The 25,175-nt window shown below is 51.9% G+C and overlaps 6 protein-coding genes and 1 non-coding gene across 7 annotated transcripts; 3 read left to right on the top strand and 4 right to left on the bottom strand.

The window, feature by feature from the left end:
* Positions 1-5,793: 5,793 nt before the first annotated feature.
* Positions 5,794-5,866, top strand: VDAG_20157. Its single transcript has one exon. It is a non-coding gene; the product is annotated as a tRNA-Lys (tRNA).
* A 1,457-nt stretch (positions 5,867-7,323) lies between these two features.
* On the bottom strand, positions 7,324-9,405 carry VDAG_05269 (casein kinase I isoform alpha; the record flags this gene model as incomplete). The annotated part of the gene is made up of 4 exons (XM_009655005.1): positions 7,324-8,011; positions 8,225-8,754; positions 9,157-9,257; positions 9,327-9,405. 4 exons carry the CDS (start codon positions 9,403-9,405, stop codon positions 7,324-7,326), a joined length of 1,398 nt encoding a protein of 465 aa, XP_009653300.1.
* Positions 9,406-10,125: 720 nt separating this feature from the next.
* On the bottom strand, positions 10,126-11,528 carry VDAG_05268 (uncharacterized protein; the record flags this gene model as incomplete). The annotated part of the gene is made up of 5 exons (XM_009655004.1): positions 10,126-10,224; positions 10,383-10,608; positions 10,662-10,958; positions 11,012-11,328; positions 11,475-11,528. The coding sequence occupies 5 exons, from the start codon at positions 11,526-11,528 to the stop codon at positions 10,126-10,128; spliced, it is 993 nt and encodes a 330-aa protein (XP_009653299.1).
* A 454-nt stretch (positions 11,529-11,982) lies between these two features.
* On the top strand, positions 11,983-13,468 carry VDAG_05267 (uncharacterized protein). Its single transcript, XM_009655003.1, has 3 exons — positions 11,983-12,147; positions 12,191-12,669; positions 12,720-13,468. Exons 1-3 carry the CDS (start codon positions 12,058-12,060, stop codon positions 13,195-13,197), a joined length of 1,047 nt encoding a protein of 348 aa, XP_009653298.1. The 5' UTR covers positions 11,983-12,057; the 3' UTR covers positions 13,198-13,468.
* A 1,312-nt stretch (positions 13,469-14,780) lies between these two features.
* Positions 14,781-16,721, bottom strand: VDAG_05266 (uncharacterized protein; the record flags this gene model as incomplete). Its single annotated transcript, XM_009655002.1, has 3 exons — positions 14,781-14,804; positions 14,949-16,161; positions 16,543-16,721. The coding sequence occupies 3 exons, from the start codon at positions 16,719-16,721 to the stop codon at positions 14,781-14,783; spliced, it is 1,416 nt and encodes a 471-aa protein (XP_009653297.1).
* Positions 16,722-20,550: 3,829 nt separating this feature from the next.
* On the top strand, positions 20,551-22,244 carry VDAG_05265 (uncharacterized protein). Its single transcript, XM_009655001.1, has 3 exons — positions 20,551-20,817; positions 20,865-21,163; positions 21,217-22,244. The coding sequence occupies exons 1-3, from the start codon at positions 20,635-20,637 to the stop codon at positions 21,407-21,409; spliced, it is 675 nt and encodes a 224-aa protein (XP_009653296.1). The 5' UTR covers positions 20,551-20,634; the 3' UTR covers positions 21,410-22,244.
* VDAG_05264 (uncharacterized protein) lies at positions 21,408-23,098 on the bottom strand. Its single transcript, XM_009655000.1, has 2 exons — positions 22,460-23,098; positions 21,408-22,352 (listed from the first exon to the last, which is right to left on the bottom strand). Exons 1-2 carry the CDS (start codon positions 22,955-22,957, stop codon positions 21,537-21,539), a joined length of 1,314 nt encoding a protein of 437 aa, XP_009653295.1. The 5' UTR covers positions 22,958-23,098; the 3' UTR covers positions 21,408-21,536.
* Between the last annotated feature and the right edge of the window lie 2,077 nt (positions 23,099-25,175).

Genomic DNA, 25,175 nt, shown 5'->3' with positions numbered 1-25,175 from the left:
TTCCCTTGCCAGAGTCATGTCAGCAAACGTCAGGACTTGCTGGTAGGCAATATCGGATAAATGCTTAGCACGAACGAATTTGCCCCAGGCCCTACGACGATCGACCCGCCTGATAATTGCATCACCTCCCTCGATGGTGTTTCTGTAGCGGATCGTCGTAAAGCATCGCGTCCTCGGCCGTCCTCCAATCGCATCGGTTGACATCGTACGACTCTCGGACTCGCCGCTTTCCAAGAACCGAGTCATTGCCTACCAACTGCGTTCCCTTCGTCCGAGGAGGAACTGAAATGAACTAGTCAGATCTCCAAGCGAAACCTGATCGCAGGGGGTCCATCCCGTTGGTCTGACCCGGTGGCGCTCTAGTACAAGGCCTGGAGGCCTCACAGGTTGGGGCCAAGAAGCAAAATGCGCCGCGATGCGCCGTCCTTCCGTGACGAAGCTATCGATCGTATTCGGCTTCTTGTTCTACACGAAGCGGGGGCGGGCGGCCAAGTCCTGCTAGGGTGTCTTGCACTATGTGTCGCACGAAACGCCCAGGCGAAGAAGAGTGGCAGCGAAAAAGCGAAGTATGGAACCGAGTCGTCCAATCGCAAGGTGTCGGCGTAGGCGATGGTGCCGAGTGAGGGGTTAGGGGTGTCGAATTGGGAAGGGGATTGCCCGAGACGCTGCCATGCAGGAAACTAGCCTCAAGCTCGTTGCAAGGGCAGGCGGCAGGAGACGTCAGCCGGGGCGGCTTGCTCAGCGCGAGCACTGGGAACGCTCACTGGGCTTTGGGCGTGCGAGACCAGTTAGGCGGGTGGACCACAGTCAAGGATCGCCAGAGCTGAGACGAGCGGCCGGGAACGCGGCAGGGACAATGGTCGAGTTGGCGATCGAGGTCCTGCTTCGAGGATGCGGCCATTTCGGGGAGGCCGGGCGTCCAGCCGGGCTAAGCAGGCAGCAGCATGATAGCGGAAATGAAGGGGCAGGGGCGGAGCCGTCGAAAACGAGGCAGGCGAGCTGGGGAGCCAGGACGGCACGACGGCGAGGAGGAGGTCAAAAAGTATAGAGTACGAGCGACGACGTCGCGGCGGGAGGACGCCTACTTATGGAAGAGGAGGGGCGGGGCCCGTGCGCGGGAGCGGGATGGCCACAGGCCCAGCGCCGCCGACGTGGCGCGATGCCCGTTTGGGCGCGCCGCCAAACCCGGCGGGGCAGGCAGCGACTTCGCTATTACTTAATATAAACGAGCCTCCTCATATAAAAGAGAGCTTTCGAAGTTCTACGAAGACATTAACGAATTACTAAAGAAAACACCGACGATAGTATTCTCTATACTAATCTCAAGCGCGTTTCTAATTAATGGATGTCCTTTAATTTACTCTATAATTATAAAGACTTAAAGCTCTATAATATATCGGCAGAGTATACTCCTCTAATAGGTATATACTTAGGGAATTAAGATTATTATATAATATCGGATATATCTACGAAGAGAGGGTTAGAATAAGAATAAAGTAAATCGTTAACACTAAAAGAAACTAACTACATTATATAAACTTCGCTTTATACCTTATCCTACGCATCCGGGACTACTAGCTGAATCGGAAGCCGCACGACGAGCAACAAGCTGTTACGACCTGGCAGCTTCCAAGGGGGAACACTGTCAGAGGGTTAGGGTTCCTGTTAGCAGAAGCTTAGGTTGTGACTCTGAGACGATGTGGTGTCGTAAGGCGTTGCGCACTCGTTACAATGGATACAACCGCGCCTCGGGAAGTTACAAGATGAGATGGGCATCCTACGCGTTAGCAAGTCATAATGGATTACGTGGTGAAACAGTGATCCAGGAAACACGTAGTGAGCCATTCCAACATGGCCTCACCATTGAATAACAAGGAGCATTAAGGATAGGACAATCGGGTATAGGGATGGACATCCTTTTACACTTTCTCACGATAGTGATCAATCTGAGTCTTTAAATCCATTAAAACGTGTAAAGCCAAACGACACCACGTTCAGAGTCACGTTCTCAGGTTTAATATATACTCTCGACAGGTATACTACGCTGGGACCGGAAGAATCTCATGTACCAAGGGTTTCGTGAATCAGGACCTGATTCACGTGGCACGACCCTGATGGTGATTGGTGCGACCCTGGCTTGTTCGCATGGTCTCTGCGCCCTCGAATCAGGTCCGGATTCAACCACATCGCACGACGCATTGCGGATCGCGTTCACAGTAAATCAGGTCCTGATTCTGCTCCGCTACCAAATCCATCACATTTTTTCTCCACCCTAAACCAGGTCGGCCTGTCATCTCACATACACGTGGGGCACCACGATAACGGCGATGCGTACGACAACTATTGGTTAGTCTACTTTACACCATGACGAGGGCGCTCGCGCTGTACCCTCTAGACGGCACCTGACAGGAAACCGGGTTTCCGATCCAGACATGCGATTCGGGTTCCATACTACGTCGGCCGCTGGCACCGGCTCCTCTCAGAAAGGCTCGCTAGGAAGGCCTCTTGTACGAGCAAGCTAGAAAGAAACGGAAGAGGGAGGATCGGGAGGCAACGCTCCTCGCGAGCGTACAGCATACAATACTTCACGACGTGCTTCTCCTAGTGTGTGGTCATAAAACGTGCCGCATCGCCTTGTCGCCTGCAGCGAGTAGCGTCAACGACCATTTACGGAATCGGCATGACGTGTCCACCGACAAACGGAGAGAGATCGCAAGCATTATCCGAGAAAACCAACTTCAGGAAGAGTGTCATCGTCTTCGAGGCCCGACAACGGCCCCGCCACGACCCGACAACTCCCCTTACACCGACCAACTTCAACTGCACGATGGGTTCCAATGCGAATCCTACTCGTTCCGTACAATCAGCAAGCCGATAATGGTACGGCATTTTAAACAAGAACATTCGACCGTAACTACCAAAGGCAGGTACCGACGCAGCGCTACCTCCGTCCTCCTACAGTCGTGGATCAGGAACCCGCCCTGGTCCGAACACTAGACTGTGCCCCGGAGCGGCGATACCAGTACCGATATCGGGCTCGATACGACGACTACGGCGACGCGCCACCTACACGACGTGCTCGCCCACGAGAAGATTTTCCATCAGTTTACACCACGTATACAACAGGTACCGACAACATACCGGTCTCCTTCGGGCCATGACGACGCCGGCGAGACACCTTATACAGAAATGCAACCGTGGCTCGCGCGGACGCAGTGGCAGCGTACCTACCGCGACATAGACCGCCGGCTTCTTCGCTTATTAACCTTACGACCCCAGGCGCGCCCTTATGCCCTGTTCCTGGGGACCGAATAATAGGGCGGGGCCGAGCTCCTCAGTCCCGCGTCCGGTAAAGCGAAGATTAAAGCGCTCTACGAGGCCACGGATCGCATCATTACGCGATACGAGGAAACGACAACGACGACAGGACGAAATACCTTATACTAGTTAAACAGCGTACGACCTACCAGCTACTTCCCGAAACCCTTCCGGTTCGTAGCCAAAGAACAAACCCGACAGATACAGACATCAAGCCGAGAACGGGAGACGTGAAGTCGTACCCAAGATTTCGTCTGGGCATACCTTTCGTTGAAGCCCATAGCTATTAATGGTATATCCTGCTGTGATAGTGATTGACCCTGGCGATACCATCGCTCCCAATAGATACGTAAGCTGGTACGAGACTCGTGAAGCCATACTAACTGCTCTGGCGTCGTCCACTGCGCCTCCAGCCATCGCATTCCTAGCCCAGGGTGGAGGATAACAGCTGCCGCGTATAATGGAGACTCTGCTAGCTTGGTGTAGTATTGATTGAGCTTCTTCCACGCGTTCGTGATAGAGAGACGGAAGTATTGTCGTGAGTCTTCGGAGAGTGCCTCGAGGCGATGAGAGGGCATCGTGGAATATTCGCTCTGTGTGTGTATGGGGAGGGAATGGATTGATGGGGGCGTGAAGGAGCTTTGCGTACGAGGTTGACGACCTCTCCGACGAGTTGTAGATACTCGGGGAGAGTCTCTGGTACTAGAGAAGTCGTCAAAGAACGACTTCCACTGTTCCATTTGCTCCAAGATATACTCCATACCCACGAGTAACTCCCAGAGCGCCCCATGGCTTCCATTCTTAGCCCATCCATGCGCGCGGATTGTTTGTCGGTATAATGGCTCAAGAGCCTCGCGGAGTTCTACAAGGAGGCGCCAATCCTCAAAGGTCAGAACGTCGTCTTCCGGTATACGTTTATGGGGGTCGGGTTCAGAGAGATTCTTCTGGAGGAAGCTTTGGATATCGCTACGCTTCTTGAGGGCCCGATCGAGCATTAAGAACGTTGAATTCCATCGCGTTTCGTTATTAAGGATAAGCCGGAGCTCAAGGTCGGATTGCTGGTAGATTTGGAAGCTATCGTCGGCTTCTTGAGCTTCTTTGGCGATGGTTTGGAAGTATTCACTACGCTGTGGTGAAGAACGAACCCATTGGACGATGTTATGAAGCTTACCAATAGGTCCCCTCTTCCTCCAGTGACGAAGAGAGTCTTGAGAGTCGCTTGATAGCTCTAGGGCTTGCGATTCTTGTTCAAAGACCTCACTATCCTCTCCATATAAGAAAGCCCTTCCAACGAGGTTCAGGATATGGCCATAGCATCGTATTCGTGGTTCTAACGCGTCATCAATCGTCATAGATGGAATTAGCTGCTGGAATAGCTCTTGACCACAAGAATCGTTAGTCTGCGCGTTGTCTGAGACCAAGACGCCAATACGATCTAAGATATCCCACTCCCTGATGATGGATATAATAAAGGCTGCGGTATTCCGGCCTGTGTGGCTTCCGCACTGTTGTCGGAGAGCAAGAAGACGCTGCTGTCGAACGCCACTATAGCTTATATAGTGACAGGAAACGGCCAGTATCGCCAAGCTATTCGGAGAGGTCCAGTGGTCGAATGTAAGGTGGATCTGAGACTTTGAAGTTATTAACTGATGTTGTATCTGTTTCTTCTTTGCGGTGAAAACCCTGGAGAGACTCTGTCGGAGAGAGGTTCGTCCCCAGGGTATTACTGGGGCGATATGAGGATTCAGTTGCGTAAGGAGCCGACTGAGGTATGGGCTATTAAAGATATCGAAGGGCTGGTTTGTCGTCACGACGAATGCAAGAGCAAGCTCTTCTGCTTGATCTGTCGAAGACTTGTGTATTATGGTACGCCGCGGCGTTGACTCTGAAGTGCTTGAAGAGTCTTCCTCCGTCTGTTCACTTGAGGATTCGAATACCCTATGCTTCTTCCGTAGATGACTTGTTGCAGAGGTTGTTGAGGTGGCCTTGAAGAGCTGAACGTTGTGAGTCTCGTCACATCGTTGACAGAGCCAGAAGCTTGGCCCAATCGTATCTCCTTCGAGGATCTCTGTAATAAAGAGCCCATAAGCACGTATCCAGCTTCTGCGATCCCTTGCTCCCTTGCGTGCAATCTGTGACGTGAGGGTGAAGCGACGGCGACGCCAGGTCGCAATGGGGAAGGGGTGGGAATCTGCTACGTTGTTTGATTGCGAAGTCTCTGATAGTTGTGACGATATCGTTGGAACTGGAGTCGAATTGAAGATCGTGAGGGAAATATTGAGGGTTCTTGAAGTCGGCGGGTTGATATTCGGAAGGTAGAGGTCGTGGGGTGGCTGTCGGAGGGATTGAAGTGATATCGCGAATAGAGGGCTGGAGTGTTTGAAACTGCGTTACACATCTACGCGATATTTCGGAGTGTAGGATTAGTCAGCCCTCGGAACTTTCTTAGTATCATTGTTGCAGCGCTCTCAATAAGATTGTGTGGTCTAGTGGTATGGTATTCTGACTTTATTGGCAGAAGGCGTAGGTTCGAATCCTACCCCAGTCACAAGAATTGCACGCAAACTTGAAGCCCAAGTTCGCGTGCAATTCCCTTTTCTCGGTCACATGATACGCCGGAATATAGAAATCCCGAGATTCCCACATGACTTGACAGTATCCAAACAGCCAATCAATCCGAATGGGGTAGTTTGACTGTTTAAATCGTGAAATATGTGTGACTTGATCGGTTGTTTGACTGTTTGAATTGATAGGTTTGAATTGACGGCAGCGCTGGCTGGTAGCCTCACGTGACTTTTGTGACGAACACCTGTGAACTAAGTTGACCGACTCTGCAAAGGCTCAGACGAAGTCGAGCAAACCCGTATCAGAACTATCACCATGTCTGGAGAATAGAATTTTACAAAGAGCTGCGAGGCGAAGTTTGGAGGTGCGACACACATTACCAAGCTTACAAGGCTCAATCTAATTTCTTGATCGAGGATACTGTCACCGAACGGACACCCACAAAAAAGACACAATTATCGTTAACTGCCTACTCAATCGACAGCAGACGAACCATATAGCACATGACGTCTCTTCCATAGTACGCGTCTTTGTCCGGCGAGTTGAAAATCGACTGGTCGCATGTGGAAGTACAGTGAAAGACACGAGGAGCCTCCGCTGCTATGTTTGCAGAAAATGGCACGTTGTGGATACTTCATAATTTGTTCTGGGTCGCCCAGAGGCTTATCGCTTTTGTTTCGCGTCATGCGGTATACGGGCACGCCTTGTGATCGTGGGTCATATCGCTGGCAAGGTCTGATTGGCAAGAAGCATACAAGCTTTTACGACATCACCTCAAAGACCTGGTCATATTCGTGCAGAAAGTTGATCAGTCGGATTTCCAGTGATGTACAAGAAAAGACTTTGGCCCAGTCGTATGCTGAGGAGCAGCAGTCGCAATCGGGAGCGCGTCGACCCGGAACCAGCTCCGACTGGACAGCCTCCAATGGTGATTAACAACTATATCCCAACTACACTCAGCCATTAACCCCTTGGTAGCTCGGTGGGTGCGACTCGCAGCCGGCTATTAGTTCACCACTGCCCCTTATCCCGGGAATTCACTCTGTGACTGGCAATGCCGAAAGGTAGGAGGACGGATCAGAATAAGCACTATGAACTCGAGAGAGACCTGGCACTGGATCACAGTTTGGACCTGTAGCACGTTCATGAGAAGAAGGGGTTGCAATCTATGAGGGACCACGGTGTCCTTATAGGCGCGGAAGAACGGTTCATGAGCGATATCATGCCCTTCTTGAGGCTATATCGCCCACTCTAGGAGTGTACTGATCAAGTGGACCCAAAGAGATCAGCAGTTGTTTGGAGGCTTTCGCTCCTCACGAAACTCCTTTGACATGTGATCTCAAAATGAAGTCTACTGGCGCCTGTCACTCACTATTGTTCACCTCCCCTATCCAGGTCGTCAATGATATGCTCTTGCGTTGGGAGTATGTCAACTGACCGCTAACCCCCATCTCCATGTGGCCATCTGTCATCTGCCCGACTAGAAAGACTTTCATAAGATGGTCGTTTATGCGGCCGCGGTCCAGGGCTGAGAGTCGTATGGCCCCGTTTCTGGGCGTGAGACTTGTCCTGAGTTGTATCCGGTCTTTGACTTTCTTCATTTCTTGATCCTTTCCCTCCTCGACTCTCAAAAGTCGTACTGGTCTGCTGGTGAGTCTCATCCCCAGGATGAGCATAGATCTCATCGACCTCCAAGGGCAGTTCTGAGTCTTGACTTGTTGCAAAAGACGTTCTACTGATACTGATAGTCGCATTGTCGGTCTGTTCCACCAATTTTAGACAGTCCTCGACCAGGCTTTCAACCCCATTCAACTCTGTCTTTAAGCCCACAACGTCGTCACTGCTTGCCTTGCGAAGGAATTCCCAACTGGCTTTCTCTGAAAGCACTGCCACATATTCAAGGGCTCGCAACAGTTTGTCGTAAGACTTCAGAGCACTCTCAAGCCTGTCGCAGCCAATATTTAGGTTGTTGTGGCTGGTGACGCCTAGTTTCCCCACACTCAAATCCCTCTTTACTTCCCTTTGATGACGCCTGAGTTGACGGATAGAGTGACCCACGAACTGGGATATCTCGTTAAGTGTTGCTTGCGCCTTTGCATTATAGTGAATTCTCCCGCTCTTGGGGCAACTGGGTTGTGTCACGAATAAAGGGTTTGTCAGCCAGCGAGAAGCGACTGTTTTCACCGCCGCGAGCGTATCCTTCGCCTTCCCAAGCCGGCTCCCAGATACGACATGAGATGGATCGCCACTTTGTTCAGTAGACCTGACATACTCTGAAGTCTGAGAAGAAGAGGGAGAAATCAACGGAGAAGCAGGGAAGGAGCATGTATCCCAGTCGTACCTGTCGTCCTCGGCCTCTCCATTCATCTCCAAAGCTTTGGTGAGACAGCATTTGAGGTAATCGTAATCCGGGTCTTGTTCGAATCCCAGTTCGCGTACGTACTCAAGGCATTTGACGAACATCGTGGACTGGGTACCACACAAGCTATCGGCCGACCTTTGTTGCTTGATTTCAAGAATTTTGTCGAGTCTGTCTTCCTTGGTAGGCGCCTTTAAGCCTTGCCATGGCAGGCCTCCCCTCATGAGGTAGAAGAGCACGTAGAATATGGATTCAAGGTCGTCTCGTCGTGACTGCTGCTTTCGGAGGTGTGCATTGATGCTCATGTACCGAGCCGTCCCCACCAGATCCATGCCTTCGCACGGGGGGATATGTCTCTCGGTCTTGGAACATCGATAGTTCTCCGCCATGGCAGGGTCGATAAGGGAAATTTTGTTAGGGTACTTGCTGCCTGGTCCATGGATGAGGAAGTTCTCCGGTTTTATATCGCGGTGTATCAACCCCTGTCCATGCAAGGCCTCCGCTATTGATATCTAAAGACTTTAGCTGGATTGCCCTAACGATCAGGGCCATGCAGTGCCACGCACCATCTGTTTTCCGATCATTACCACGGTCTTCAGGGTGAACTTCCGCCCACAACCGTCGAACAAGTCCTCCAGGGAGGGTCCCAATTGATCCAAAATGAGGATGTTGTGGAGGCCGTGCCGCCCAAAGTAGTACACGTTGGGGATGCCGTCTGTCAGTAATGATTAGCCTGTGGTGTTCGGATTTGATGCATAGAAGTCCTTACCAGATCCTTTCAGCTTTCCATATGCCTCGTATTCGGTCTGAAGTTGTGTCTTATGATTGGTCTGAAATTGTGGTTTACCGGGTTCACAACGCTCCTGTAGCAGCGTTAGTCTGAGGATCCGGTGTTCTGATGGATAGCTACTCACAAATTTGATCGCTACTAGCCGATGATTTGATAGGTCGATGGCCGCGTAGACAATGCCGAACGTTCCTTCTCCAAGCTTTTTTCCAACCTTGTACAACACGCCTTTGACCCGAAGAATATCATCACAGGTCACAGCTGATTGGCAGCCGGCAGCGCTTTCCGTATTCGTACTGTTGTTCTGATTCTTGAGATGGCCTCGGGGGCCAAGAGCCCGGCTGGATGCCTTCTTGGTTGGTCTGTGAAGTGACATTGGATGGCAAGGTCTTCAGGGTGGTGTTTTTCATCGCTTCTCGCTGAGTCAGCCAGTGTCATAAGAGGGTGCAGAATGAGGAAGAAAGTAGGAAAGACCTCGGGGGGACGGCGGCCTATATATGCATATCAGGGGTTGTGTGAAAGGGAAAGCAGCCTGTCAGCTACCAATACCTGCGCCTTTGCCGAGGCAGGGCCTGTCCCTCTTTCACCCCCGTCGCTACGCGAACGCTCTGATCATAAAATCGAGTTTCACGCATGATCATGATACCATGGGTCGATTTATAACGGAGAAGGCATTGCCAAATGCAAAACAGGGGAATCAGAGTTCTACCTCTTCAAGACGAGTTGTATCCATGAGGTCTCGATATCAGCGCTCCGTATGTACCCCAATGAAACTGCTGTCCTTACACTAGCATCCAACAGAATCTATATCTTCTCGTGTCCAGCATCGTCCAACAAGTCTTCATGACAAGTGAAGACTGACTGACAGGCTTGAGACAACCTATATCCTTCGCTTAGAGACCTGTCGACCAGCTTTGCTCCCTCTTCTAGGAGCATCATTGCTCGCGTCCGTCACCCAAGTCGTCTTCTGTTACACACAGTGGCCCCCCATTCTATCCAAGATGAATAGCGTCAACATTGGGCGGGTGTTCCCGATCAATAAGTTGGCACAATTTTCGGAATCCTTCGAAGTCGTCTTGAGTGTAACAGCAGTCATTCAAATCATTTTCCTGACCACCGGCGCATTCAAGGAGAAGCCGACAAAACGCGATGTCATCAAGTGCATTCGGGCAGTTGGGTGGTGGTCTACCCCTATCTACCATCCATAGCAGATTAGACGGGGCCCGAGATTTGCCGTGGTCCATAGCGTTTGCTATGAAGTGAAGATATCGTTGTAACAACGCTTCAGCAATTACTCCAGCATCCTTAAAGCCGTCAGAATCATTTCCATCTCCAACGGTCATTAACACGTACATTTCGTATTCTTTGAAAAAGCTCAGCTTCAAACCAGGCTCGAAGGCCTAGATCAATAGATATCAACCAGCGGAGGTCCGGCAAGCGGTCAGGGTTGTTGTTGAGAACTTCGATGGCAAGGCTGATAAAATGGTTCCTGGCAAGCGACTCGGCGTTTTGGTCATGTTTTTGAATCCCCCAAAATGTCGGGCTCGGCGTGGCTGGCTTGTCGGCGAAGACATTCACACTACAATGTTGGTTAAATTTCTCTTGCTGTCTCAGGGCGGTTGAAATACTTACTATGCGACTGCCCCGACCTTTGCCCCCAAAGGCAGGAACTCTGCCTTGATTGACCAAAAGCCAGCTTCCATCAGGCGATCCATCCACTTCCCGAGATCTGGAAATGGCACGCCGATGATCTGGATTGCACGGCCGGTCTGCAGGCAGTGAAAGAGTCCGGACACAAGGTCGTCCAGGCCTTCACAGCTTCCAAGGTCAATAGCGTGCAAGGGTGCCGTGCCTTCCCATGTAAGTTTCTCCTCATCAAACTGTACTACGGCGAGGTTTTGGTGCGCAATGGGTACATCGGATTGCGTCCTGCAGGCAGTGTATCAACAGGCGTATTGCAAAGGCAGGCACCATCGACTTACTGAGGGGTTTTTGATGGTTCCTGCACGCTGAGTCTTCTCAGAGGCTCAATCGGTGAAGGGGGAGGGTTATCGGGTAAGAAGAAGAGCGGAGGCGATACCGAGCCGACTGCACTTAACGGGGGACTTGGAGGACCATGACTGCAGTACCCGTGCGGGATGTTGGGGCCGGTGACTCGAGAAGGACTCGGGTATGACTGAGCATCAAGGAGGCTCTCGTCATTGCGGGCGTTGTGGTTGTGGGAAGTGCTTGGGGCAGGGGACAGACCATGTAGGAAGTCCTCGGGAAGCGGCGTGACACAGTCTTCCAATGGACCCGCCTGGGGGGGAGAGGTGGGAGTCTCATGTTCGGTATCATCGGGATACTCGCCCCTCTGGGCGTCGCTGGAGCAAGATGCCAATGTCAAGCCCGAGTCAGTCTGCAAGGGTCAGCAATGAAGTAATAAATGATTGGACTTGTGCCTACAGTAATAGAGAAGCTCCTTGTCACTAGGATATTGAGGGGGCGAGGGATCACCATGTTGGATGTATCGACGTGGGAGGACACGGGGGCACAGAAGTGCACTTTCGAGCCAGGAAGAATGCAGAGACAGGGGAGCGCGGCGTGCAGCGATAGATCCCTTCCTGGACACCGAGAAGGCAACTGGTTGCCTCACGAGGCTTTATATGCAGTGTCCAGCAACACTGCCAACCATTTGGGGGCCAACCCAGAGCGATTGCCAATCTTCATCTTTGGGGACATGTTCCCAGAAGACTGGGGTGTGCTCACGATAACCTACAGGGGGGCTATACCTGGGCGGTTCAGCTTGGCAGAGTGGTTTGGGGACATGTCCCCAAAATGACCCTTGTAGACAAAAGCAAGCAGGCATACAGGGGGTATGAGACATTGCTACCCCGCCTGGCGATCCCTGTAAGCGAGGAACCTTGACCATACACGGTGGTCCTACGGGGACACTCACGGATCTGAGAGAAGCAATCTTGGGGTCTCCTACCACCTTCGGCTGGGGATCTTGAGCTCCCACGTTCAACTCAAAGACACTCTTTCAACAATGGAGACTCGCAATCGAGAGCCGCATCAGCCGTTTGCCCGCTTGCAGGAGGTGCTTGGATTGAGCGGGGTACGGCTTGACGACCCAAAGGTAAGGCCCTCCAACGAATTTCCGAGTCTTGCTCAACAAGTAGTTTGTCGCCGCCATTGACGGCCTTCTCGAAGGCATCGCCAAGAACGATACGTGGGATAGACTTCCCGTTAGCTTGAAGGCGACAATCTCCAAGCACTTCTCGCGAACTGCCCCTCCTCTGGGATACAAGGAAGAAATTGAGCGTTGGGTGACCGCTGAGACCTCACTGCAACAGGACGCAGTCTGCCAACTATACCGGCAACTTCAGACTTTATCAAACCCATCGACGGCTGTAGAGAAGACCAAGCGACGGGCTTACTTGCTCGTGTTCTATGACATACGGGAGCAGTTCTTACGCTCGAAACAGCACAAGCTCATCAAGCACCTCAAGTCCAAGCTCACAGGCCACGACGAAAACAACATAAATAACAACTGTCATGATTGGGGGAAGGGAGGCCGGAGCCTCGACAGAATTTCTCGAGCACTGGATGGGCGCGGCGCACTATTCATGGAAGAATGTGACCTCATCGGTCGCACCACGTAAGTTGATCCAGGCAGAAATGGGCTCAGTTGCTAATACGAGAGTAAAGTCTGGAGTTTCGCGCAAAGAAGACACCGAATGTTGAGAAGATTGCCACGCAGCTCCGCAGCCACGGGGTTTGCCAAACGGAAGATACACAGTGGTGTTTTGATTACGCGGACAAGTTCTTCAATCATTGGAAAGTAAGCACCGCTTCATACATCGCGGGCTTGCGCACGCAGGAGAAACGCAAGGCAGGACCAGAAAAGCTCGCGCCGGCATCGCCAAAGCGGATGCGGTTCGACGCTCGTCAGGGCGACGACAGAAGAACCAACACAGTGCCCGAGCGAATTGTTTCGCGACTTGTCCCTTGCCATGCGCCGAACATGTGGCCGCTACCACTTCAGGAGAACGAGGTGGCATACAGCCTCATGGACGGTGTATATCCTCTCGGTGAGGGATTCATAAACGAGGATGCAACATGGATTGACCCAGCAACATTTGGGGCAACTAACATCGAGGATTTGTTACGTTCGACGCAACCCTAGATACGTCAAAGAGGGACAGATTTTGACGCTCTCTGTCACGTATACGTAACATCCAAAATCGACCTTCTGTTCTCCGATACTTGATTCTTCCGATACCTCTATCGGCACGAATATCCGTGGCGGGTTGTTGATTGGCAAGGTGGCCTCCTTTCGTATCCGGACACAGTTGACCTGCGCGTCGCCACCGACCTTAGCAGCAGGCTTTAGTCTTATTCTGACATGTATCGAACGGGCCGAGGCTCACCTTCTCCCTGTAATTGAACAGCTCCATGAAATGAGCGACGCTGTCTTTGAGCTTGCGCGCGTCCCCATGCATGTCGTGCCGGTCATCCACGGGAACGAGAAGGGACTTGATGTTGGGCAGGACGCGGATGAGCTCATCTTTCTGCTGATCGCTCAGGGGGTGTATCTCTAAATGAGACGGCATCCTTGGAGAATGGTGAAAGCCACGTCGGGTCTGGAACGGCGAGAGTGGTTTGTGGATGGGAGACTTGGTGCTGAGCCTCTGCCCCTCACCTCTGCGTTGGTGCCGGGATGTGCGTCAGCCTGCAGTGCAATCACACCGACCAAGCACCCGCAATTGGTACCTGGATACATGGAGCGATTGGCAGCCCCACATCACCAGCACACCATTGACCATCATCCTCGAAGCTGCATCATTATCGAATTGGGGAAGCATTTACATCAGCCGCACATCGTGTTGGAAGGCGACCCCAGCAGAGAGAATCTCAGCCGGGGGACCGACAGAGGGAGGGACAGATGTCAAGGCATAAAATCCTTCCTGGCGCCTTCGTGAGCTTTCAATGAGCTTGAGCAACTATTCATATCTCCAGTGAGCTACTCCTCGTCACCGAGACAGCCCCCAACTTCTGAGCTATTCGGCGACACCTTTATTGAATGGAGCCGACAACCCCCCGATCCCCCTTGAACCCACTTTCAAGGGCTACGTTCGTTCCGAGGAGGATGCAACACTTCTCGTGGACAGTTGTCTTCAGGGCAAACTTGCTCACGCACCCAGAGGACCTGGCGACGCGAAATTCCTCTCTTGATCCGGAGTGGTTCTACTTTTGTTGTGGAAGATAACGCAACCGGACCCTGGAGAGATCATTTGAATTGGGGCCACCCGGCTTTGATCAACAATCGGTCTATTGCGACTCTTCACGATGGATCTCTGACTCGAATGACCATCACCGTTACCCGTGGTGGCACGGAGCATCGCGTCATCTCGTACTTCAAGCCCGAGGACGTGAAAAACCTGTCGACCCCGTCACAAGAAGCGCAGAAAGGGCTGCACGCACTGCCATTGCCCTCGACAATGACACGCCTCCGCCAACCACAGTCTCCATGTCAAGTCTGGTTTCGCCTGAGGGACGAGTTGACTCAATCTTCATCATTGCGTGATCGCCAGGGCTAGACTGTGGGTTCACCGTGTCTTATCTTGGGCATGAAAAGCTGACCCCCTTTCTCAGGTTTCCCTGGGGCATAATCATGTTGGTCTGGTATGGATGCGTCCGCAGGTGTCCTAGTATTCTCAATCTCTTTCTCGGTAGTCATTACGTGCCAAAGAAAATACAACCGCTTCTCTAGAAGACTCTCTGCCAGCCATACTGAAGTGGACATAGCTACAACTATCTCTCAAGAACCAGGTCGCCACCCCTCCAACCCCCAAGATCCAAGCCCGGTGCGTCGTTTACCACCCAGTCTACCCGTGTGAGCCGAGAATAACAGTAAGTGCCGCAGAAGCGTCTCACCTCATAGCGAGTCATCAACGCATATAGCTTGATGAAGTCATGGCAATAGCCCCAGAGGATGCAAACAGGCAGGAACAGGACATCTCTCACATCTCTCCGAAACAGGCGGATTCTCTTGACGGTTTTGATGAAGAGCCACCAAGAAACGAAGCCTAGCCTGAGAGTGTCCTGAGATGGGCTGTCGGCAGTGGCCTTCCAACACAGTGACCACAACGCAATGTCCATCGGCAGACCGTAGTTCACAAAACCGGATAGGTAAAGCGCGTAAATTGCCCAAGGAAATTTCCTATTTCTCGTCGTCAGCAGGTCCCACGCTCTTGCTAGGTGATACTTCCAATTTGAGATGCGCCTTAACGATTTTGCATTGCTCCTTGGATTACTTCTTTGCCACCTCACAAATCTTCGGAGCTCAGATGCGGTCGTTCCAAAGGTGGTTTCGACCCGACACCTCTCGTCATTTTGAACTGCAATTTCCCAGCCTCCCTCAAGAAGCCATCGAGTCCAAAAGTTATCGTCATCCGCCCTCAGCTTCAAGCCATTCCAGGTTTCTGACACTAAGCCGTCGAGGAACTGGCGATCTTGCACGATCACTGCCCGGAACGCTGCCAATCGGCCAGAGAGGCAAGATATCGACTTTTCGATCGCCACAGTGGCCATGTTTTCGACGCCGCGTCGTTCGATGTAGTCAGCAAAGATCCAATTTATGATCCTTTGTATGATCGTGCCGGCCTTGATGCGGCTAGCTCTCTGGCAAGTGCCAACACCTCCAACTTGGGGGTTCTCGAAAGGGGCTAGAACCCACCCGTAGGTGCTGTGAGGGAAGGTAATGTCATCATCCGCGAAGACGATGACCTTGTGAGCTTTCCTTCTGGAGTCTGGAATGCTGTCTATAGCCCATTTGAGCTGCTCCCGCTTGCCGGCTTGGGCAACATGAGAGACGTACACTTTCAGATCTTTTTGCTTTGATATAAACAAATCTGCCTCGGCTTGCACGCGACCAAGCCTGGTGGAGGGCACGCAGATCGATATGTGCCTGCACCCAGCATTGACGTGAGATTCAAGCCCGCTGACCAGGTTGGCTATCTCATCACCGCGTGTGGCAATGACCACCGTAATGTCGATTGGCCTGAGGGATGGAGAGATCGGAGGCAAAACGGAGGCATGTCGGAAGTAGGCAACAATATGAACAACGAGTCGCGTGTATCGGAACAAGCTGAGAGGTGAGTGCCTAGTCATCTCAAACGATCATGGTGCTTACAATAGACCAATGAAAGTATGGAGCGAGGTCCAGGTGGTAAACATCTCGACGGATTCGGAGAACAACAGTGTGGTATGGCTTAGCGATGAAGAAGGGAGGTGAAGTCGCGTGGCTAGACTCAAGAAGCCCACGCTTCCTTTTAAGTACTGTAGAATTCCGTCTATTCTTTTGTTTGTTGACAAGACGGCTCTTAGGCTTCGCGCCACCTAAGTTAGTGGTGACAATGCCTCTGCACGATTTGTGGTTTCGCTTCGACTTTGGGGCAGGCAGGGAAGACGCAGTCAGCGTGCATGCTATCACAGTCGTCTCGCATTTTTGCATCTACAAGTCATCTACTTCTTCTGACTACCACCATCCTTGTCCTTGCTTCCTTCTTCGTTGCCAAAATACGCAGCGTTCCTAAAGGTTGCATCTTCGTCGATGATTGGTGCATCGTCTGAGCTTTTCGAGTTGCCTCCACCCTCACCAGCAGGTTTGCCATGATCTTGGGGGTCTGGCTTTGGGTTGGGATCCATTTTTCCTGCCGGTCAGCTACGTAAAGGGATGCTGCTATCACAAGAGGTACTGCACTTACTGATCGATTGAGAATCAAGAAGTTTGTCATTAAAGTCCCTGTGTTGAAGTGCAGATGGCGAGTCTCTCAGTGTCAGTCCTGTGCCGTTTTATACCTCCGGGTCGATGAGACAGCGAAGGATTTACTGACCCCGCTGTCCGACGGAAGCCACTCTGTGGCCATCGCCTTGGATAGAGCCCCCGGGAGACATAGGTGGCCGAGGAGTACACCTCGACCATCCAGGCGCATGCCCAATGACATTGACAGAACGACGCATACGTGTGGTGTATCCCCTTGGCTCGCATGGGCCTGCAGCTTCACCGGCCATGAGCGAGGCCGTGCTAACCCCTGACGGGAGACAGAGGTCAACGGCAGTTGACGCCAGGGCTTATTTCTCCAGGATGACCACCCCCCTTATTCTACTAAGTTCCGATGAGGATATGGCTTGGCGGTAGCCTAGGCGAGCGTGCAATCATTGCTGCCTTTCGATATTGAAGCAAGTGCCAGAGGTAGAAAGTCTATTGCAATCATGCCCTCGTCACGTACACAAAAGCCGTGGCTGTATGGCCTCACTGAACTTCCATGATACATAATTAGTGTGTCGAACGGATGTCGAATCTGTGGTACTTGCATGCGGGTGTAGCAGTTCCTTCGGGGGCGAGGTGATAATGTCCCGGTCATAGACCGGGGTGCACATAAACATCCCTATACCCATGAACCCTTCAACAAGGAAAGCCACAGGGCACCAACGATGTCAAGGAGGTTGCTTAAGACACGTCTGAATTACCGTGACAGGTTGGTTCATGAGTAATGTCAACTTGAGGCTCGTCACAACAGACTGGCCGCTTTCCCCGCTTGTTCTCTTAATCTGTGGTCTGAGCTCATGGTACAGGGGCTCTCACAGAAGGGTGAAGGGTAATAATGTTGGGTGGAAAGATAGCGACAGGGGTTTTCACAAATAGGTGATGAATCATGGTTCACAGGGGGGGACTCACAGAACGGTGAATGGTGGCAAGGCGGACCTAATCTAGCGACAGGATTATCACAAAAGGGTGATAACTCATGTTTTACAGGGGTTCTCACAGAGGGGTGAAAAACAATATTGTGGAGAAGGGTCACATACTACGGGCCTAATAATAGCGACAGGGGTCTTCATAAATGGGTGATTGAATCATATGTTGCAGTACTCACGAAAAGGGAGATACAAGCTAATCAGATTACCTGCAGTTATTGGTGTACCAAGTTGCTGACTCAGCGGGGATTTGGACAAGCTCCTGCCCAAGATGGGCATGAGGGAAGAGGGAGAACGACAGACGAAAACGGGAGCGGACGAGAAGCGCAGACACCCGTGTTGCAACTATTCAAATCCTACAAGCGATACAGTAAACCCAGTCATCGGTGCCTAATTCGCCATTGTGCTCCTCTTGCGCCCCACGTGACATGCTTGAGATGCTTTCTACCAAGGTCCTGTGGTCAGTTGCATTCTTGTGTTTGGATGCTCCGACCATCCGAGCTTACCTGATCAATTTTGATTCCTCAGGCCACAGTTGCGCTCAAACTTTTCCCGTGCCTTTGCAGCTCGTGCAGATGCCGCCATCTTTGATGCCGTTGTCGCAAGCCTCGCAATCAGCCATGGTCCTGACAGTGCCGTATAGCTGTGTTGATGTTTTTGACATGAAGTGATGGTGGTTGTTGTTACGCGCTGGTCCGATGCTGGGGCTTTCGCCAACTTAAATGCTTGGTCCGTGGTCTATGTTGGGCAGATGGTCCCAGCCCGACTTCCGAAGTGGTCGGGTCGGATCGACCCCGCCTAAGCAAAGGGAGCCAACGTGACATGACCAACAAGGGCTTTGATTTAAGTCGCCACCCTCGCAAAAAAGTCCCACCGTCTCGCCTCTTTTTCACTTTGATCTATATGCCCCACTGAAATGGCCGACTATATACAGCACCGTCAATGTCAGACTTGTTTCACACTTTTCCCATCCAATCAGAAGCTCTTCGACCATATCGAGGAGTATCGAGTGAGTCGTCCGCTACTAAACTTAACCTGTTTCCCAGAGCCAACCATGGAGCAGTCGCGAGAACGTCTTCTAGTCGCTGAGTTGGAGCTCTGTAGAATGCATATAGCACAATCTACAAATGCCATCAGCGTGGAAGACAGCTATGACAGCTGTGTTGGAGATGAGGACAGACATGATTCTTCTATCCAGCCAAATATATTTCACTGCCCGTTCGACAAATGCGATAAGGGCGGGCCGTACGCGACTCGAGGCAATCTCGTGCGACACTTTCAAACGCGTACGTTTCTTACTTCAATATTTGTTAGGCGCGCTAGGTTAATGAATGTGCGCTGTAGATGTTCAGTGCTATGAAACCTGCCCTTTCTGTCATGAAGTCTTCCAACGGGTACATCGGTTTTTAAGGCACGGTTGCAAGTACGACCGAGACCAGCCTGGAGCCATTTTTATGCGGCAAAGAATATCACATTTCAACGGAGTTATTACCGGGGAGTTGAATCGACTGCAAAGCCTCCCGAGGGTTGACAGCAAACGACCACGAGAGTCTACGGTTTCAAGTCCGCTACGGCCGCGTAAAATGGCAAAGAAGAGTTCATCACTTCCTCGGGTATCCGATGTATACTGTGACACTTCGTATCCGCCATGCGATCCCACGACGACGGACGACGGAATGGAGGCAATTGCGCGGGAAGTCGAGATCTCAACTTGGAGCCAGACACGTCGAGTAGACGACCAACAGACGGCGATCATGGGTTTGAAAGACAACAGTTTGGCGTGTTTGACCGAGCCAGATGCTGATGGCGAGTGGGCATTTGCTGACACGGTCGCGCCTACAAGTCCGAAAGACTGGACGCTGGCGCAAACGATTGCTAATATGACTGCGAACGACGGCGAATGGGCATTTGCCAACATGGGTGTGGGCAGATACATGATTGAGGGCGACAACTGCTGGACAATGCCTCAGGCGGTTCCTAACATTACAATAGACGGTGGATCTTTGGCTGGATCTGCGACTGTGACAAATTCTCTTTTTGGCCTGACTCGAGGGGAATGGACAACCGGAGCAGAGCCACCAGGATAAAGTGTGCGATGGCGGAAGGAAAGTCAGAGTAAGAGGGTACCTCGCCCGTAATATCCAACGCGAATCACACAATCCCTGCCCAAACCGCATGAGATCCATGACAATCACCACAGCTTGCCCATATGGCAGCATGTCGTAAGAACGCGGAACAGACCCTAAGTCTTAGAATGACATCTCGGGTCAGTTGTTGAGCTGAGGAGTAGGACATTACTCAGACCATACCTCTCTTTTCCCTCACTACACCTCACTTGCTACAGGTATGAGACTGGCCCTGACCGTAGACAGCGCCGCAGCTTGAGCATTGAGTTTGATTGTTGGAGGAAGGCATGGTTCCCGCTTGATTTCATACGCAGATCTTGGAAAGGTCGGAAAGAGAAGAGGCGACTGGGGTAGTGAGTCTGACGAACGGTGGAGAGTATATCGCGAGAAGATGCGCGATCGTGTCTTTATAGTTCATGCTACCTAGGATGAACAACGTCGTTCAATGCTGCCCACAAGGCATCCAATCTTGCCAACCTTCGGTGTCGGCTTTGGACGCGATCACAGATTTGTGAATGCTCCACATTTCTCTCATCGTCCTTATGATTGGCTGAGATAAAAAAGAGGGGGTGTGCTTGGGAGCCGAATACTGATCATGGGTAATGCCATGATGTGATGAGGGGTAAACGGGGTGTGGCGCATCGACTCATTCTGAGCGCTGAATCTTTGTCCTGACTCTCCACGTTCCTGGACCTTAGGTATCTCTCCGTCGCGTCTCCAATACCAGCCTCCTTTGTATGGCTACAAAAGCTTTTTCTGTCGAGGACGCGATTCAAGCCCTCGAAAAGGATGGATTTTATTCTATACCAGATCGCGAGGTCGGGCTCTGCCTCGCAGAGATGGACCAAGGCACGTCTCAATTCTCGCCTTCCACTGTTGCAGGTTTGGAATTCTACCGCCTCCACGTCCTGCAAGACACAGTAGGCATCACGCAAAAAACGTCGCGGCATCGTACTAATGTTTGTAGCGCATCGTGTCCACTCTCAACTCCTCGTTCGAATGGTGTGCCATGGGAGATTACCGAAGAATACGAGAAGACCAAGGCCATATCTTCCAACTGAGGAGGGGCGGCGCGAACGCTGACATTCTTGTCGTACAGCTATGGAGCGCAAAGTCTCAAGCAACGTACTACAGGGGTTCGCACAGAGTCTCGCGGGAGGTGTTGAGCAGTGTTCGTGCGGCAAATCGCATGTGGGAGGTCCCGCGTGCCAGGTTGGAACTAGCGGGCTGTGAGGCTCGAGATATTACGTTCGAAGATGGTGGACTGTGAGTCTATGCCCTCCCCGCGAACTTGTGTGTCCTAACGCACCCTCCATCAGAGTGATAATGGATGCAAGAGTTGCCTTCGAAACGAGACACGGATCACCAGTAACGTTCTCATTTGCCACATCAGCCCAGTTGAAGAACTGGCCGAAGCTGATCCCTCCGAAAACACAACAAGCAACACAGCTGGTGGCAGCACTTCAGAGCGAAAGAGTCGGAGCATACTATGCAGATGGGACTGAGGGTTAGGATGGTAGAGGAGGAGCATCAGTTTGTCAGCGCCTATCTTGGCTAGAGAATACTCGAAATCACGTCTTAGTAGCTCAGCAGCCTCATGTATACCCGCATGTCAATGGCCAAGCCAGGCCTTTCCTCATTACCTTCCGCTGCAAATATTTGTTTGCCTAAGATTTATGCTCTCAAGGTATTGATCCGTTCCCGCCCTGTCAAACCCAAACGCGAGCCGCACCATCTCGCGGACATGACCTGCATCTTGTTCTGGGAAGCTTCGAAGATTGGTGAAGCAAGCATAAACCCTTGACGCTGGGCTCTCCAATACCTCGGCGAATGTTCCTCCTAGATACCGACCTTCCTCCCTCAGTACAAATTCAGCCTCCCGGAACTTTTCAGAATACAGCTTTCGGGCGAAATCTTGCCGCGACATGTTTCTGTGTGCGATGTGTTGAGGGTCGTCCAGGGCACTCTTTATCATTTCGTCCGGCCAAAGAAGTGGAAAAGGCATCGGGTAATGATTGACCTGCCACGGCGCAGCTTGAGCGAACTCCCAGTCGATAAGGCCCAGGAAGTTGAATTTGTCGTCAACTATGATGTTCTGCGTGCCGAGATCCATGTGATTGAGGGGATAGCATGCCTGTGATTCCTTGAAGAGCCCAGTATTCCGTACGATGTCGATAAAAACCAGCGCCCCGAGTCTGCTAAAGTGTGAGAGGTCTTGATCGTGGAGACCTGCCTTACGGAGGGCAGCTTCTCCGGTGGCAGTGAAGTATTCGGCTGCCGTGGAGAATGGCCCTTGAGGAACGAGGCCCTCAGATGCTGATATGGACAACTTCCCAATGACAGGATCTCCCGATTCCGTCACATCAGAGATGGAACCGATTTGAGGAAATGCCAAAGTTGCGAGCTGTGCTTGGACCATTGTCCACTGAGCCATAATGTGCTTTTGGGTTGCAACCTGTGCCTGGTAAGATAGGATTCAAGTCGAGTGCTGGTTGGAAAGCGAGAGATGCGAAGGCGAGGAACGTGGAGCATAGAAGGCAACAGCAGGGGGTGTTCACAGACCGGCAAACTGCACAAATCGGGTGCAACATCCTGCAGGGTGTTGCCATTGAAGCCTTCCAACAGCATGTAGATGGCACCAGCATCGGTGGCAAGTTGAGATCCGGGGCCTTCGTAGGCGTATACTTTTGGAACAACCACAGCTGGGAGGTTCTCATCCACGAAACGCATCGTCGATATTTCGCACGCGATTGCGTAGTTTTCGTCTTCCTCCGTAACTGTTGGGAGGATATCGGGATGCCGAGGCAATCGGACACGGGCAATCACCAGGCTACCGTCCTCGGCGACCATCTCGAAACAGATCCAGGATTGTCCTGCTGAAAAAGGATCGCTCATTGCGAGCTTCTGGCCTTTGATGCGCTCAGCATGGCGTATAAGAACATCTTTATCGAGAGTGTCGAACGACCTCAATAACCGCTCTTTCATGCCGTTGTATTCCCAATTCTCGAACGAAGTCCATCTCGCGCTCGGAAGGGAATTCGAGGTTTTTTGTAGTTGCATGTGTGGGTGGCGTGGGGTTTTCGCGCTGTATTGGTGTCGAAATGGTCCTTTTGATCCTCTGCCGGGTAGAGAGGCAGCAGCTTGACGACGGGGAAGCGACCAACAAGGATGTAGGTTTTGAAAGCTGGACTGGACGAGGGCGAGGAAAGGCGGACATGTAAGGTCTGTGCCATGAAGGAGAGAGCGTGGGTTTCGTCTGTTGTTAGTCAGCCATCCTAGCCACGATACTGAAGCTGTCATTTCAGCCACATCGCGGGGTAGCCATATCTTCAGCCACCAAGCGGCGGGCAAAGTTCCTACGGGCGCCAGTCTCATGGATGCTGTGCCGATTTCGACGACCACCGATATGGGCCGTGAGGCGTGTCAGGGGTTTCGAAAACCCCGTCGTTCACTGTTTGTTGGTTAGCAACTAATTACACCTCCACCTCCCTGGTGTTGCCGGTCGATCTAGACGTCATACATGAATTAACAACACGGGCTTTGTCGGACTGTTGCGTAGTGCACGGGCTCCAGTACTGTTCTGACCAGAAAGGCCGATTGACTGAAGTTCCTACGACGGGCTCAGATCCATTTGCGCCTTACGAAGTATTTCTCTCATTCGCGCGTACAACCCTTGGTCCTCCATCTCCCACCTCCCACCATTTGGAAACATAACTTTTCGTAACCTGTTGACCCACGGAACCAGTGACTCGTAGTATGATGTACAGTTTCCTTTTATGATCCTCAGAAAGTCTCCTTCGTTGCTAACCAACCCCGTTTTGGAAGTTGCCAGCTCCTCCGTGTCGAAGTAGTTCCACTTGTCAAATCTCGCGACGACTCTGCCCTCATCTGGCCCGGTGTAATGGATGCATATCCAGAACAAAACCCAGAAGAAGGACTCAAGGTCGTGCATGAAGGAATGCTGCTCGCCCAGAAGGGCCCCAATCGCCATGAAAGCCCTTGTACCTGTCTTTCCTCTTGCCCCTGAAGCACCGTCTCGTTGCTCTCGGATGGCAAGGTCAAGGTCGATCAAAAAAGAGGGCCACGAAGAGTTCGTGTCGTCCTCGTTGATCATCAGATTGTTAATCGAGATGTCTCGGTGAAGCAAACCTGCCTTGTGCAAGGACTCATGCCCTTCGATGCAGCCCTCTAGCGCGGCAAGCAGAACCGACGGGGAGCTTGCCTTGTAAATAGCTTTTCCGTAGTCGCGTAGGATGACCCGCCTATGTACTCGATTGGGGATGGCGTGGCTGCCTGCTTTTGTTGGAGATGCCGAACAGGACCGTTTACTGGGTGGTACGGGGGCACCCGTCTGGCTCGAGGACCGCTTCACTCCGATAGTACTGCTTCGACCTGTTCGTGAAGGGCCTATTACACTCATGCTCTGCGGAATGATAGATCGTTCTGATTGATAATTCTTCGCCTCAGTAGCATCCAGTCCCCTTCGAGTATTGCCTCGAATGTCGTCAACTTCGTCACGGACAACCACGGTCTCATGGTGGTAGTACCTAGCGACGTTGACTACATCTTTGCCGGTCGCCTCTTGGAGTAATTCGCCTTCCTCGTCACGCTCCACGAACTGCCAGGAGTCCTTGATGACGATTGGCGACTGTGGGTCTTCTTCGCAGTGCGCTTTCCAGCAAGTCGTAGCCCGGCCGGCGACGCAAGGCGCGCGTTTCATTAATTGGTCGATGACGAGCCTCTCTGTTTGTCCGTTCCGTGTGATCATGATGAGCCGTTTGCCGTTCTCTGTAATGATCGTAGGGTCAAAGCCAAGCTCTTCCTCATCCATCCAGAGGAACCCAATGATCGTGGAGACAAACTGCAGCCCGTCGTGATTAATATCAAACCGTTCAGACGCGATCCCGCCGAGCCGGTCAAACATCCATATCCTCATGAGCGAACCGCAAATGGTAAAGCCCAAGACGAAGCGACGGGTGTCTTGAGCAGTGAGAACTTCCCTTGCGTATCTCCCCAAATCAAGCCATGCTTTGGAGGCGATATCGGCAGATGGATTGCTCTTCAGCTCTCCAGGGACGAGTATCTGCGACCAGCAACATCGAGAGTCGCTTCTTGCTTGGGGGTCATTCACGAACCCAACGTCCAGCTTGCGCTCTGCAGTAGAACCGTGGATCGGCTTGTTGGGCTGTGCCAACGGCCTCCGGCCGGTCAGAGTGGGTTTGTACGATTCTGCGAAGGCCGCCAGCTTATCGCTGATGTCCGCGAACCAGCTAAGCAC

The sequence above is a fragment of the Verticillium dahliae genome, genomic scaffold (assembly GCF_000150675.1).
Source record: "Verticillium dahliae VdLs.17 supercont1.9 genomic scaffold, whole genome shotgun sequence".
NCBI lineage: Eukaryota > Fungi > Ascomycota > Sordariomycetes > Glomerellales > Plectosphaerellaceae > Verticillium > Verticillium dahliae.
Note: the sequence above shows the minus strand (reverse complement) of the source record. Positions and strands in the feature narration are given on the sequence as shown.